The sequence below is a fragment of the Miniopterus schreibersii genome (assembly GCF_964146895.1).
Source record: "Miniopterus schreibersii genome assembly, chromosome: 4".
In the NCBI taxonomy this organism is placed as follows: domain Eukaryota; kingdom Metazoa; phylum Chordata; class Mammalia; order Chiroptera; family Miniopteridae; genus Miniopterus; species Miniopterus schreibersii.
Window position 1 is genome coordinate 60,559,571 of NC_138105.1, and position 16,233 is coordinate 60,575,803.

Below are 16,233 nucleotides of genomic sequence, written 5' to 3' on the forward strand. Positions count from 1 at the left end.
CAGGAAATTGACACTGGTGTTGTCTGTTAACTGGACCAACAGGCCTCATTCAGTTTTCACCATTTTTTAGCCTCATTTGTGTGTGTGTGTGTTTCTGTGCAATTTTATCACATGTATAGATTCATATCGCCACTGCCACAATCAAGATATAGGATTGCCCTGGCTGGTATGGTTCAGATGGTTGGAGTATCATCTCATACCCCGAAAGGCTGTGGGTTTGATTCCTGTTCAAAAAAAAGATACAGTATTATTTCACCACCACAGAAAAGCTGCCTCATGCTATCTATTTTTATTCACACCCACCTTCCACCCCTCTAACCTCCAATACCCCACTTTCATCTCTGTCCCCTGGAAGCCATTCATTAGCTCCCCCCCCCAATCTGTAGTTTTGGCATTTCAAGAATGTCATATAAATTGAGTCATATAGTATGTAGATTGACCTTTTTCACTAAGCATAATGCCCCTTAGTTCCATCCAGGATGTTGTGTGTATCAGAGCTTATTGCTCATTATTACGGAGTAGTGTTCCAAAATAAGGGTGTACCAGAGTTTGCTCAGCCATTCACCCATTGAAGGAATTTTGGGTTATTTCCCCGTATTTTACTATTATGAATAAGGGTATTCTGTACATTGCTATGTCGGTTTTTGTGTGAACACAAGTTTTCATTTCTCTTCCTCAAAGACTGTATACATTTCTGGAAAATAGTCCCTCCTGATTGTAGTACATAGTTTAAGAAGAATATTTCCAACCATTTGGTTAGAGTTCAATAATAAATGGTAGGGTTTCAAAATATTTTATTTAAATAAGACCATGTCACTGTAAGAGAATAAATGAGAATGGATTACAGAGAGTTTAACGTGATGCTTTCCAATTTTTTAAGACTCCTCCTCGGACAACAAGGAAAAGAAATCTTTCAGCCTTGAAGAAAAGTCCAAAGTCTCCAAAAACCGTGTTCATTATAAGAAATTCACGAAAGGTAAAATTAAGCATTTATTTATTTGTTCTTGATACCTCTTTGTTCACACTGGGTTTCTTAAAGCATTTTTAGCTCTTCACCAGTGTCACATCTTGTTTTACGTTCAAAATGGGGAATTAGGGGTGGCCTGACTGGGTGGATCTGAAGCAGTGCTAAAGTTTCAGTATTGTTAGTCCATTGGGGATCTGGTTAGAGTGAAGGTTCAGATTCATTAGCTCTGAGGTGGGGCAAAGCGGCAGTCAACTTGCTAATTAGAGTTGAAAAGGGACTTTAAATGGCTAGGTCAGAAAATAATTCTAATTAATTGCTCAACATTTCTAGTTACATTTTATTATTTTTCAGAGTTTAATGCTGGTGTTGAATAGCTCCTAAAATTTTTCAATTTGGAGAATTATGCTCTGTAATGAGATCTCCAGTATGAGAAATCTCACTCCCCAGTTGATTCTTGTATTATTCCACACCATTTCTTCATTTCATGGAGTGTAAACTTAGGCATTCCATGGTCATTGCGAAGATAGAGTTACGAAACATGTTTGAGAAGTAGGTGGTAAATCCTGTCTTCCTCCATCAGACCTCCCATCCTCACTCCCTTCCCAATAGTCAATTGTGAGTGCAGTTGTCCGTTTTAACCACTAGGTGGCGGTCTTGTGTTGGTTAAGAAACAACTTGAACTTACCAACTCCCCAAGTTTTTCCAAAGAACAGTATTCTGCATTAAAGGCACTTACCAGGCGCAAAAGCCTATTTCTTGCATAATATACTTAAAATATAAGTGTGGTGATAATTTATATTGTGATACCTAGTCACCATTTGATGGTTCTTCTATAGGATGTACATGCCTGTCTCTTTGCTTTAGTCTCATTGGCATGATTGGGAATTCCCTAACTCCTAGAACCCACCTGAATAGCAGTGGGAGCTGAAATTCCCACCACTTTAAACTATTAATGGTGGTTCTTATTGGGACACAGGACCCTAAAAGGTAGGAATGAGTTTGGTGTAAATGAGAGCCAGTGGCAGAGCTGAATGGAGTGGGGAGCTGACTAGCTTCCAGAATGTGCGCAAGGAGAGACTGGTGCTTCCCCATGCCTTCCCAGCAGGTGTGGTTTGCACGGCTATTCCTGTCATCCCCCTTTCTCCCAGGTTAGAACCTTTGTTGTTTCATTATATGGCTTCTGATCAAGGTTTCTTTCCCCCAGACCTGCTGCAGTCCTTGTTGCCCCTTCAGTCCTTTTGAGAGGAGGCTAAATGGTCACTTCATACCCAAGCCCTCAAATGTGCCTCCTTTTCTCATTGGACCTTATAGAAAAAAACTTGATATAGCAGGAGGGTACTGAGCAAATTAATGATATTAAAAGTGGCCTATAACTTTTCGGTGGTATGGCATCCTTTTAAGCTTTCACTTTTGCAAATAAAACCTTCTGATTTTCTTTTAGTACCTGACTACATGCATGAGTTCACCTGAAGCATTTTTCTGAAGCCAGGATAAACCTCTTTAATCTACTTTAATCTAATGGATGCCTGGAATATCTGCTTTCTATTTCTCGCCAGGTGACCCTGTCAACCTGCTTGGTGTGTTGTGCCTTCATTCTTATTTAAAATGAGGTGTACTTATTTATTAGCCTTGCTTGGGGAGCTGGGGCATTGCTATGCAGAGAAGAGAGTTCCAGATACATTTTGAGAAAGTAGAGGAGATTGAGTGGGAAAACAGGAATTGCAGATTGGGAATAAGTAGAAAGATGGGAGAAGGAGGCAGAAATTCAGGTAGTGAAGAAAATAATTATTTACCACCCATCTTAACAATCCACAGGGAAAGATTATTTTAAAGTTCTTTAGTTGCATAAAATAAATTTTTTCTTGTAGTGCTACTATTGTCACTGGATATGAATGATAGACTATTTCCTCTAAGGTAGGCTGTTTTAGGTCCCAGGAAACCTGGGTGCTGACCATCACTCTCTTAGACAAATCACTTAACCACTTTCCTTCTTTCAGACTCAGTTTCCTCTTTTGTAAAGTGAGGAAAGATTTTTAAGACATTGAGTTCTAAAATAGGTTCTGCTTTGATTTATTTGCAATGACCCCATTATATGGAACTTTTGATTGTTCAGCATTATAGATAATAATGATTTCAGCCTGGAGGTACACTTATAATGAAAGTAACTAATTCACTTGCTGATGAGGATGGGTCATATTGTAACTTCATCTATAGTCCAGGAAATTAAAACGTGGGAAGGTGGCATTTTACATAGCTTAGTGTGAAGAGTGAAGATAAAAATTCTGTTTTAGTGAGATGACAGTAGCAAACAGCATTGTAAAATTTGCTATTGCCTCAATATTGGCCATCGTTTTAGTTCTGATACATTATTATTTCTTTCTCTAGTCCCAAATTTATAATTTCAATTTGAAAAATTTATTAGATAACTTAAAAAGTTAATTTCCTCCGTATTTGTTTGCAAGCCTAACTTCAACATGGTTTCTTTTAATTTGAAAATTGTTTGGCAATGCCATATCTACAGAGAGGAAACAATAGGGAAAATATCATTTTCTACAAAACCATTTTCTATATGCAGTGAGAAGTTGTTAAGAGCATTGCTTTCTCCCCCCAGTTGTGCAATGGGTAGATAAAAAGCTGCTTAAACTATAGTTGTGCAACTTCATCGTGGTAATTTACTCAGATTTCTTATCCCTATGACAATTTGTAGTATTTTGCTTCTTAAACAAGGAAACTGCACACACAGCACAGGCCCTGGTAGATGGCTTGCTAGTCTGGAAACACAGATGGTAGTATATCTAGCATGGTTAACTCCTCCCCCTCCTCCCGCAGTCGGACTCTGCTAGTGATGGGTGTTAAATTTCCTCTTCTAATTCTTTTGACATTTAAATATAAAGTAGCACTATTGCAGGCCTTTAAAATATTCTGGCTATCTTGTTATTATTTCACCTCTACTCTGATTCTCCTCATTTCCTGGTTTTCTGACATTACCCTTGCAAGGAAGTTGCCATAATCTTCTGTCCTAGGCTTATCGGTCCCATGCGTTCTCATTTTTTTTTTTTTTAATCAAAAAATAATATTGTTTGTTTTATCCTTCTCGACTGGGGAATGCAAATAATTTTTCTAAGCAAGGGAAGCTACCTACTTTAAGTTTTACTTTTTATTATAATAAACATATTTCTCAAACCTGCATTTTCTTGTCCTTGCCCCTTTACTCTGAGTAGAGAAACTCAGGCTTTTTGAGTCTTAGTTATAATACAGTGCTATAATACAATTTTCTCTTTAGACCTTGTTGGGTTTTACATGACTTTTGCCCTTAAACTAAAAGGCTCCAAATCTCTGATTCTTAAGTCCTTATGTTTATTTTTCATAGTGTCCTTTGCTTCCTTGTGGACTTCTTGGTGTTGTATGTGTGCCTGCCTATAGCAGTAACATTGCTCCCTTCCAGTTTTTACTGATAGACTAGAAAACCCCATACTCACGATTGTTAGAAAAACAGCTAAAATGATCATACACTGCTTTTTCGTCTACTCATCCTTTCATGGACCTTTGTTACATCAGCTTGACTACTGGAAGCATTGGTTCCTGGTTCTTGAAACATTCTGGCCAATTGAAGGTTAATAGATACATGAAAAAATCCAGACAGATAACATATTTCGTGGTCTGTTCAATTTTTTTATTGCCATTTTCTCTAAGATCTAAGTTTATCAGCAGTATTTGCTGTGATTTGACTACCATTCAGAATTGAGACCAATATGCTTTTAAACTCTTTTTTAATATGTATATTTTATTTAAAAGTGGCCATAATTTTATAACATTTATAAGCTATTCAACCAGGACCATTAACTAATAACTATTTCAATATCTCTTCCATCTTCCTTTTTTATCTACCTTGAAGTTTCTTACCCTTAGTCCCTGATTCTTAATTCTTCTCTGTGTTTTGTTTTCCAGATCAAATCCTCAGCAAGGCCTGTAACAATCCTGGTTTCTACATTTACTTAAGCGAACTTTGCTAAAGGATAAAAATGTCTGATACAAGACTCCATCACCAACACTAGAAATACTTGCACCCTCCCTGGTATAGCGTTCACTGTCTCTACCAGCCTGGCAGTTTCCCTTTGATTTTGAGATTTGCTTTTCATCTCTGTGGGGTCATATTTTGTCATACTGTGTTAAAACTGTAATCTTGCATGCACCCTCTTTTTCTTAATCCCTCCAGCATTCCTTTTAGTTGAATTGCTATAAAAGAGATCTTTATTTGCATTTCTTTTGGAGTACCTGTTCCATTTCAGAAGATAGTTTAGGATAGATGACTAATACCTATTTTGAACTAAGTACAACTCCTTGTTCTGAAATAGAAACCGCCACCCTGAATGTGCTCTGCGGTGCAAAATGACAGACTGATGACAAAGATAAGAACCTCCTGAGGGGTTGTCCACTTCTCCCCACCATGGCCAATTTTATTCCCCACTCTTCTGGTTCATTCTCTAAGATCCTATCTGGGACATGCTTCATTTTGTTCTTAAGTCGATTTCCTTTGGGGTATTTTTCTGGGTTCTACTCAATAATCAGAACCAGGAAACCTTTATTTCTAGCTCAGGAAGACAGAAGAGAGCAGCGTAGAACCACAGAGGAGCGTGTCCTTCCTGACAGGAACTGGTCATACTGACTGGACCAGTGAAACTGCTGCCTATGAAACTGGTTTTGGCACCTGGCTTTGCATTAAATCGAAGGGTGTTTTGTTTTTTAATTTCATGGAGTCACTGAGCAATATCATATTTGAATGCCCCAGTGATAGGCAGTGAACTAGAACCTTCTGGGTCATGACATTACTTTGCCAAGTCAGTTTTGCTGCAGGAAACCAAGAAGTGAGTCCATGACAGTGGAACTCGGGCTTCCAACTCAAAACGAAAATTCTTGTGTCCAACCCAGATCTGTACTCCCCCAGAGCCTCGAGTCTTTACATGTAGCAGTTACATTTTAAAAGGAATTTATCCTCAAGTTGACAAATAGGAATGGATTTAGTTGACTGCTCACAGAGTATTTTTGGTAGAAGTGGAAATTCCAAAAAGTGAATTTTAAATGACTTGGTTTGTGGTTTGAAATTAAGTTAAAGAGTTAGTGTTTTTAATAAGAATCATGGGTCTTTTGGCCACTGCTTTTGTGAGAAGCCATTTAATTTCCTGCTTTTATCATGTATCCTATCATTTAAAGCTGATAAGCAAACTCTTTCACCCTAATCCAATACTTTTTATTTGCATTTATTATTTTAAAATTTTCATTTATTCAATCAATTATTGAGCTCCTCTGTGTCAACTGTAGTGTGTTCTCATTTGTGTGTGTGTGTGTGTGGAGGGGGGCGTCTCTGAAGCTCTATGTCCAGTGGCATTTTCTATTCTGCATTTCATGATCCTACATATCTCGTGTCTCCGTGAAGTAAATAAATATTTTATAAACGGGGAACCCAGAGGCACAGAAATGGTACCTTGAAGGCGTGCCAGTGGTGGGGCTGGCTTTGGAATTCAGTTTTCCTCTCATTCTATGCGCTCTTGGTTGTTTCTACCATAAAGAGAATGTAAGTGGTTCTGGTTCTCAAACACTTACTTGATTTTTAAGTAATTTTAAAGTTTAATATTATTAGCTAACTAAAGAATTTTCATCTGTGCAGGGGAGACAGAAAGAATTGTTTCTTTTTTGAAACTCATTTTGCTTTCAGGCGTTTCATAGCTTATGTGTATTCTCTGTCTTTTAGAAAGATTGGTATGACTAAAAGGCATCATGTTGTTTTTCTAGGGAAGGATCTATCATCTCGGAGCAGAACAGATCTTGACTGCGTTTTTGGGAAAAGACAGAGTAAGAAGACTCTTGAGGTATTAAGTCACATATAGCTGATATGTTCTCTTTCCACAGTTTGATTTTCTACTGTGTATAGAACTGTTTATTATGAATAGTAGTTTTCAAAGTTACCAAAAAAAACCTTTTAGAGGCTTCTTAACAAAGGCTAAACATGAGCCTCTTAATAGTTGGTAGATAATATGTTTTATAAGGAATCTCCAAAAAGGATGTGTGTTATCTGGGTTTTGTTTTTGTCATATGAGGACTGGACTAAAGTCGGGGATGAATCCTGTGGCTGATTTATTGAAGAAGAAAGTATCTCTCCCGTCTCCAGGAAAGAGGGAGGCTATTACAGCGATTTCATTTGCTTTGCTCAGACTGCATCACTCTATTTGGAATATGGCTTGGGGAGGAAAAATATCATATGTGTAGTCCCATTCTGGTCTAGTCCATTTTTAAAACATCTGAAACAGTGTTGAATCAGCACTGAGAGTCTGGAAGGAATTTAGGTGCAGTATTTCTTCCACTGTGTAATACTGTTTGTTTCAGAATTAGAAGAATAGTGTGACTGAACTACATCCTAAATGGGATGAATCCATAATTCATAATCCTAACTATTAAATTGGTCTGTGCAATATAGCACAACATCTTTTTGTGCCAGTTCCAGCTGTAAGAGACAGCCCTGGGTGTAGTTTGGATGTCAGTATTAGAATTTTTTAAATATGGGTTTTTAGAGATAATGGGATCAAAATATTTAACATTGATATTGTCCATGAAAATCTGGAATATATGGTTACTGCAGCTGTTACTCAGCTGATCTGGTGTGTCATACTTACATCCCTGCACTGCTTCCTAGCCAAGGAAGGCCCTTGGTGACTGTAGAACAAAACAGAGTTGTTTCATTTATTTTTCATATTTCTCAAGACTGAGAGATTTCCCCTGGATAATAGCTATTTGTTACTAACATTATTTTCAAAGACTTTGGAGTGACCAGTTGTTAGAAATTTTATTTGGCAATTTTCTTTGCAGGTTGGGACTAAATTTTTAGTCTTTTAGCACTTTTCTGACCCTGTGCTTTTAGCAGCAAGGACAGATGAAGCAGGCCCCAGAAAGGAAACCCAGGCCCTGTGGCTTGCTGAAGAGTGGTGCCTGTAGGTCTGCTGAGTCATATCAAAGGCAGGTGGGTCAGTAGGGAGGAGGTTCTAATATCAGGTCATACGGGATGCTTCATCCTCAAGAGGCTGCTAAAAAGAGCTGCGGTCACCAGACAGCCCTGCTTCCGGTCACACCTCTACCCCTCAGTGGTTAGTGTCTGGCCTGGATCAGGCCCTCTGCCTGTTCACTGAGGACTTTGCATCTGCCTTATCTCAGTCTTCCTCTCGAACCCCTCCTTTGACCATCATCATGATCAGTAATTTCGGGATCCCCAGGGAAACTGTTACCTCTGCTCTTCCCTGACAGCCCCCTCCTGTGGCCACATCGTGCACCTTTGCTTCAGCCCCACATCCCCGCTGGAGCCGGATACCACCTTTCTGCTCCCACTCTCAGGCTAGCGTTCCTGCTGCACGGGCTTTTCCAAGTCCTTGCGTTCCTGGATCCCTTGATTCCCCCTTTGCCCCCTGCTGCCAACCCTTATGTCCCCTGCCCTCCTCTTCTCCAGCATGCTCTTTGCAATTTTACAGTTGAGCAGATCAGGGAAGGAGATATTAGTTATGGGCTTTTGGCAGAACTTTAAAAGAATTTATGTGGTAAGCACAAGAAAGTTTTTTGTTATAGAAATCAGAGAATTCTAATTCTCCTCAGACATCTCCTTGAGGACTTACTGGCGTTAGGTGCTGCGAGGCCCTCAACACTGTTTGGTGTTACTTGACTTTTGGTGGTGTAGTCATTTGTGATCATGGTAAAGTGAGCCTGTATTCCAGGAGCTTCAGAAATAGTTGCCCACTACCCACCCAGGGGAAGCCTGTTTCAGTGCAATTGGTGCAAAGAAGACCCACCTTGATAGAATAATATCACTGTATTTAGTGCAAGATTTATATCCAGGTGCATCTCAGTCTTCATTCTAGTTTAATGTTTTCTTCTGAGAAATCCTTCTGAAATCCTAATTGCTTGGCGAGGTGGATTTACGTCACGGTGCAGCCCTTGATCTGTAGCCCTGGTTCTCAACAACACTTGCACTTGAATCGCCTAAGCAGCTTTTAAAAAAATGCTAATGCCAGGGTTCTACCCCAGGCCGGTCAAATCCAAATCTTGGGGTAGGGTTCATATGTAAGTATTAAAAATAAGAAGAAAAAAAAATTTAATTAAAAATAAAAGCCTAGCCCAGCTGGGCGTGGCTCAATGGTTGAGCTTCGACCTAGGATCTAGTCGATCAGGGTTCGATTCCCGGCCAGGGCACATGCCCGGGTTGCGGGCTCAATCCCCAGTTGGGGGCGTGCAGGAGGCGGCTGATCAATGACTCCCTCATCATTGATGTTTCTATCTCTCTCTCCCTCTCCTTTCTTCTCTCTGAAATCAAGAAAGATATATTTTTTAAAAATAAATAAATAAAAATAAAAGCCTGCCCAGGTGATTGAGATGATTATCCTAATGTGTAATAAGGAGTAAGGATTGAGAACCACTAGTAGAAGCCGTGATGTGTAACTATTACAGGGTGGGGCAAAAGTAGCTTTACAGTTTTTCGTATGGAAAAATAATGCAATAATTAATAAGTAATAATATAGGAATAAACTCTGTTTCCCATACTCACAACTGTAAATTTACTTTTGCCCCACCCTGTATTTGTAGAGCTGCTGGCTTTAGGATCACAAGTATTGCCTAGGACAGGGATTCTCAAATCTTAATATGTACACACTTTATCTGGGGATTTTGTTAAGCTGCAGATTCTGGTTTGTGAGGGTGGGGAGGGACCCAAGATTCTGCTTTTCTGGGAGCTTCCAGGTAATGATGGTAGTGATGATGGTGGTGGTGGTGGTGGTGGTGGTCATGGTCATTCTGCATGGAATGCACCTCGCTTAGTAGGTGGGGCCACTGCAGTTTACATTTGACATACTGCATGTATATATAAGATAGAATGTATTTAAATCTAGTTACATTTTCAGACAACAAATCAAAAGTCAGAGTTACTTTTAAATTTAAATTTTACATACACTAGGATTTTCGTATAGAGAGTTTGCTTTTATTGAGGCACACCTGAAAAAAGTGTTGCTAAGAAACCTTACCTGTTAGTTAAAACAGCCCTTAGAGCCAAGGGCGGAGGCCTTTGATCAGATCTGTTTGAAAATACAACTTCTTTTGGCTCCAGTTCTCAGTTGGAAAGAATATTGCTTTGTTTTTACTCCCTTGACCCCCATAGCAACATTGGCCTGAATTTATATTCGGCATTGCCAAGGCAAAGGTGCTGCTGCAGGTCAAGTACCTGGGGAATCTCAGACACATGACAGTACTGACTGTTAAAGCAGTAAGACATCCTTGGTGCTCTGGATAGTGTGCTGATACTGATGTTGTCCCCACGTTTACATTTAGAGAACCTTAGACATTGTCCACGTCTGGCTGGGGGCAACATCATCTCTCCCACAATAACCCAGGCTTACTAATTTCTACAACCCCTGACTGTTATAATAACAAAAATTACAACTTTATTAATCATCTGTGTGCCAGGTATTATGTTAGACACTTAAGGTAGTATCTCATTTAACCCTCATAACAGTCCTTTTTAGCAATGAGGAAACGGAGGCTCAGAAATATTTGTTATAAACCTTCGAAGTGGCACAAATGGGATTTAAATCCAGGTCCCCCTGACTCCAAAGTCAGTGTCCTTTTCCCTCTACCACAGTACTGCCATTGCATTAAAAAAAAAAAAATCTACATCTAAATGATTTTAGTTGTGCTTTAGAAGTTTTTTTTAGATTTTATCAAAGACGTAAGTAGTTAAACTTTATTGTAACTTTGTGGAGAAATGATTGGCTGTTATTCTCATTTTGCTGAAAATAATATTTGACTTTTAAAACTTCTGCCTTGCCTTCAGTCAGAGTTGAACTGTTTTGGGTTTAGCTCATATTACAAACCGCTGGGCCAGCTTTGGGAACGATTTTACTTTGCCATTGGAGCTGTGGGCTGAATTCAGAAAGAGCTAGCTTGAGTTTCTGGAGCATAGATACTGTGTTACTTGTGCATTTTCTGGTCTCTCAAATGAAATGAGTGATCTGAATATATTTTTATTTAAAAAGACAGCAGCTCTTGATTAATAACATGAGAGTTTTTTTAACTTTTTATTTGAAATAATCTTAGACACACAGGAAGTTACAAAGATATATCAGAAGTTGAGAGGTCCCATGTGCCCTTCACCCAGTTATTCCAGTGATTACATCTTATATAACTACAGTGCAGGTGAAAACCAGAAATTCACACTGCTGCAGTCTTTGTGTGGAGTTCTGTGCCACTTATCACACTGGTGGGTCCTGTAACCACGGTCTCGATTAAGATGCAGACTATCCTCCCACCACGGAGATCTCCCTCATGCAACCCCAGTTATAGTCACACCCCCTCCACCACCATCCCTGACCCCAACAAGCACTGCTACCAACAGAATTGTCTAATTTGAAATAGAATATATGTGAACAATCTGATCTCTCTCAGTTTGATGCTGCGTCTGCTCCTATCAGTAATGATCAATACACAGGTTTTAAGGGCCGACTGTAGTTTCCCTGACCTACCTCCCACTCTTATTCATGCTAGATTTTATGTCTTCTATCATATGGGTCTTTGGAGGAGAAAGCCTTGTAGAAATCAAATCGATCATTTGATGTCTTTAAAGGTCCAAACCTATTGATTAAGTCATTTACTTTAGTTATTTTGGAAATGTATCAAACTGTAAAGTGATATATAAATACAAAGTTCTATCATTATTATGTGACAGTTTTGTCATCTGTAACATGTCTATAGGAGAGCTCCTTGGGCAGTATCTCAGGGTACACTCACTGTAGTGAGGTTAGTGAACTCCTTTAAACTGCATGAAAATTTGTATGTGGACATATGTGCATGTATGTATCTAAAGTTCAGAGCTTTCATCAGATTTTCAAAGGAGTCCTTGATCAAAAAAGAAACTTTAAAATCCAGGACTATGCATAAAAATCTCTTCCTAGTCAAAAAAACCCCAATCACTTGAAATGAAAATTTTCTTTGTGAGGGTAATAGGAGTGAGCCTTATATTGTGCAGTGGAACAAACTGTGCCAAGGTAAGAATAAGATTTCTTAATTTTTCATGTAATGTACAGATATAAAAAGAAAATAACACTGAAACAAAACAATCCAAGCTAAGATGTCTAGGACACATTTATGAAATTTAAATTATGTTTTCTATCCTATCTGACCTTTGTATGTCTAATGGAGAAATCCAACCACTGTATTTTTACATCAGGACAGTGAACTTACGGAGGACCTGTACACTCATTCCTGGGTCCCCAGCCTGTGATAAATTCAGTGCTTGGTACACGGTAGAGATTCAGGGAATTGAAATCTCATTGTTCTTCTCTTTTTTTTAAATGGGCTTAATTATTACTGATGGTTTGTATAATTTCAAAGTTGATTCTTGAAATATTTTTTTCTTTTAAAATTTTGTGGTCAATAAATAACTATCTCTTCTCTGAGAGTAGGAAATATTCATCAGTTAATTTTTGATAGAGGACTATTGAATGAATGTGTGCTATGCCATTCTATGTTTTTGAAAATCAATCCCGTTTGCCAGAAATGAGCTTTCAGACATTGCATTTCCCTCTGGAATAGTTTTTCATAGGCTTGACTGGTTTCCACTGCTACAGAAGTTTAAGGCGTCTTATCTCTTCAGGGACCGTGCTCACCTTTATTGGCGCTTGGGTTCCCCTAAGCCATGGGGCTCTCTGGGGCATTGCTTCCCTAGCTGAGTCTGGCTATTCAGAACTGCTTGCTTAAAGAGTGAAAGACTGTCATAAACTACCAGTTACTCCGAAAACCTTTTTTTTTTTTTTTTTTTAATATATCTTTATTGATTTCAGAGAGAGGAAAGGGGAGAGAGAGAGAGAGAAACATCAGTGATGAGAGAGTCATTGATCAGCTGCCTCCTGCACACCACTGACTGGGGATCGAGCCCGCAACCCGGGCATGTGCCCTGACTGGGAATCAAACCCTGATCGCCTGGATCCTAGGTCGACACTCAGCCGCTGAGCCACGCTGGGCTGGGCCTGAAAACTTTTAATACACTCTTCAGTGTGGGAATGACTGATTATATATTTCTGTAGATTTTTAATTTTCAAGTCCTTTTCCCTACCATCTTTGTACTATATTAATTAGAAGACTAACTCTGGATTGGAGTGCACCTAAATTAGAGATGTATGCACTTTCTACCAAGACAAAGAAATGATCGAATATATTGAATTGAAATTACCAGGGCCCCTTGAGACTTGCAGAAGGTACTTGTGCTGGCCAGTGCTACCAGAAGTTGGGGGAGTGTGTATGTGTGTATGTGTGTGTGTGTCTTTTCTCCCTTGGTTTGCAAGTTGGAATCAGAGACATTGAAAAACAAATTTCATCAGTTCCTATCTGGTTGAACTTCCTGATGTTCCTTTTTTTTTTTTTTTTTTTTAATTTTCTCATTTTTTTCCCTCCCCCACCTTACCAGTTTCCTTCCTCTATCCAACTTGTTTCCTGATTCAGCCTTATCACTACAGAAAATACTCCTGAATCATATCAAGGAATTAGAATGTATTACCAGCATTTCTACTTTGTTTCTCCTAACAGCATGTTTCTGGCATAGTCTCCTGGCAAAATAATTGTCAGTGTCTTTACCTGATTGAATTAGAAACCTAGTGAGTATTTCTTATACTCTCACAGTATACCAAATTAATGATCACTTGCATGAATTCTTATTTAAGGCTCTTGCTTTTTGAACCAAAGCATGACTTCTTTATGCTTTGCGTGCCTTTCTCATCAATTATCACAAATCCCCTTTCTTTCCTATTTCTTACTGATCATCAAATCTGAAAATGAACTTTTAAGCAGATGCTTCTTTTTTTGTAGGTTGAATTCATGGGGTATTTTAAACCATTCTAATTCTATAAACTGCCCTAAGCAGATCATAGGGGAAGATCATTGGGAAAGAGACCTTTTTTTCCCTTTCTTCCTTTCCAATCTATAACATCTTCAGTTTCCTGATTTGAACACCAGATTTGGATTCACCAAGACATGTGTTTCAGCAAAACTGGCATTTTTTTTGGGCAGTTAATGTTTAAGCCCACAGCACTAGGAAGACGAGCATGGAGAAAGAACCACTGAAGTCTATACTAAAGAGACCTTAAATTTTTACTTAAAATGTCTTTGAATTGAACACTGTTATTTCTCCTTACTTCTGAATTTTCATGTTAATGACCTATATTTATGAATTGGGTTGAGTTTTGTAAATGGTTTACAGGATGTAGACTCTTTAATTTGAATCTACTCCATTCCTGCAACTCCTATCACTATGCCATCCCCTCCTTATTTCAGATCTGGACATCAGCATTCAAAAGTTGGGCAGGTTTTCCAGCCTGGTATTGGCTAAAGTAACCTTCTAGTGAAAAAGCTTTTAGTTATAGATAAATTTAAGCTAAGTTCACAACCAGGCCAAATAATATATTTAAGGTCTAAAGTTTATTTTTTGTCAGCAGTGATGACTTCAGTAATTCTTGTCATCATTTTGACCATTGATAACAGAATCAAGGCTCAAAATAATCTCTCTAAGATGTAACATTTAGCCAAAACTAAATAGATGAAATTTTATGATGCTATATAAAGTCTCATTTAATCTTGGAAAGATCTAATTTGGTAGGAGCTAGATGAGAATTAAATTAGAGGCCAGGGCATGTAACCTGACCACAAGTTCAACCTATTCCAAAATATTCAGAATGCCAGCTATCCTGAATGCAGACTTGGGCTGCTTTAGAAGGGTTGTGCCTACATGCTGATAGCAACGGGCGTTTTGCTTGTTTTCGGCCCTGGTGACTATATTTAAACTGTTCTATTCATGACTAGGTGCCCTATTTTAAAAGAGTACATTTAGAGAATGGCCCTAGGGACATAGATATCTGGAAAGAATATTATGCGCAAGAACTGGCAGATGGGCAATTGGGAAATTCTGTCTGGACTACAGAGAGATCCTGACTTTGAATGTTGGATGCTTTCAGTAGGCCTCTAGAAAAAGAACAGATTTGTTTGGTATGCTTCATAAGGAAGAACTAGTGCTAATGGATGAAATTCATAAATTTCTTCTCCAAGAAAGAAAGCAGCATGGGCTGGTAAAGCTGCCAGCTGTAGGAAGTACCTTGTGGTTAGTTTCCTGGAGGAATTCTTGTAAGAGGTAGGAGAAATGCATGAGTCCTTCCAAGTCTAAGGTCCCCTGATTCTGGAGTAAAGAGAACACATGAAATACTCACATTTGAAATGCTACTTGACTTGAAGTTTTGCATTATCTACTTATATTCTTCATTCAGGAGATGAATGTGAAAAGTCTTTGGTGTGTTCCAACAAGAAGTCACATCATCTTGAAGTAAAATAGCAAATTGTCAGCGATTTAAAACTTAAAAGAATTACTAGAAATTTTGAGTATTAAAGTGAATTGAGCTGTCTTGGATGTTCTTATTTTATCTGTAAACTCAGTTTTCTTATCTATAAAATGAGTTGAGTTATATGTTATAGTAGTAGATTCTGTCTTCCAAAGATGGCCTCTGTGATCGCTCCTTTGCACATACTCGCCTAGGCTGACCCTTGTCACTTCTTCACCAGGAGGTGGAGCCCAGTCCTTTCTCCTTCCACCTGGGCAGGCTTATGACTTGCTGTAGCCAATAGAATCTAGCGGTGGGGATGCCATGTGACTCCTGGGGCCTTGCCAGCTAAAATACTTGCCCTGGAAACCTTCGGCCTTTGTGTTGAGCCCCCAAGCTGTAGGAAAGCCCAGGGTAGTTCACGTGGAGAAACTGTGACTCAGAGAATTATGCAGCTGCCCCAAGACTTCATGTAGAGAGGAGTGTCTGGCCATCCCCCTGCTATGCCAGCTCTAACCACTTTTTGACCACAGGCACTTTAGAGAGACCCTGAGCTGAAACTGCCCAGCCGAGCTCTTCTTTGACTTGCTGACCCACAGAAATAGTGAGTAATAATGAAATGATTGTTAATGTTTTAAGCTGCTATATTTTTGGGTGGTTTGTCACCCAGATCACTGAAATATCTCTCTAGGATCCATCATTCTATGGTTCTCTGATTCTACATTGATGGAGAACATGGTAGAATCATCTTAATCAGTAGAATGTCATCTAATGAAATGTTCAATTTCTCTGGTTTCTTCTATGGGGAGGCTCAGTCAGTGGAATATAGTTGAGAATAGGGACTTTAGAGTTTAATAAGCTTGCATTTGAAGCCATGAGTAG

General features: G+C 38.9%; 1 protein-coding gene across 1 annotated transcript in view; it reads left to right on the top strand.

The window, feature by feature from the left end:
• PINX1 (PIN2 (TERF1) interacting telomerase inhibitor 1) overlaps positions 1–16,233 on the top strand; it is a 79,793-nt gene that overhangs the window by 16,043 nt on the left and 47,517 nt on the right. Inside the window, exons 5-6 of the mRNA XM_081136698.1 lie at positions 881–976; positions 6,758–6,834. Of these exons, the coding sequence (XP_080992824.1) occupies positions 881–976; positions 6,758–6,834 (173 nt within the window). The remainder of the gene's footprint in view (positions 1–880; positions 977–6,757; positions 6,835–16,233) is intronic.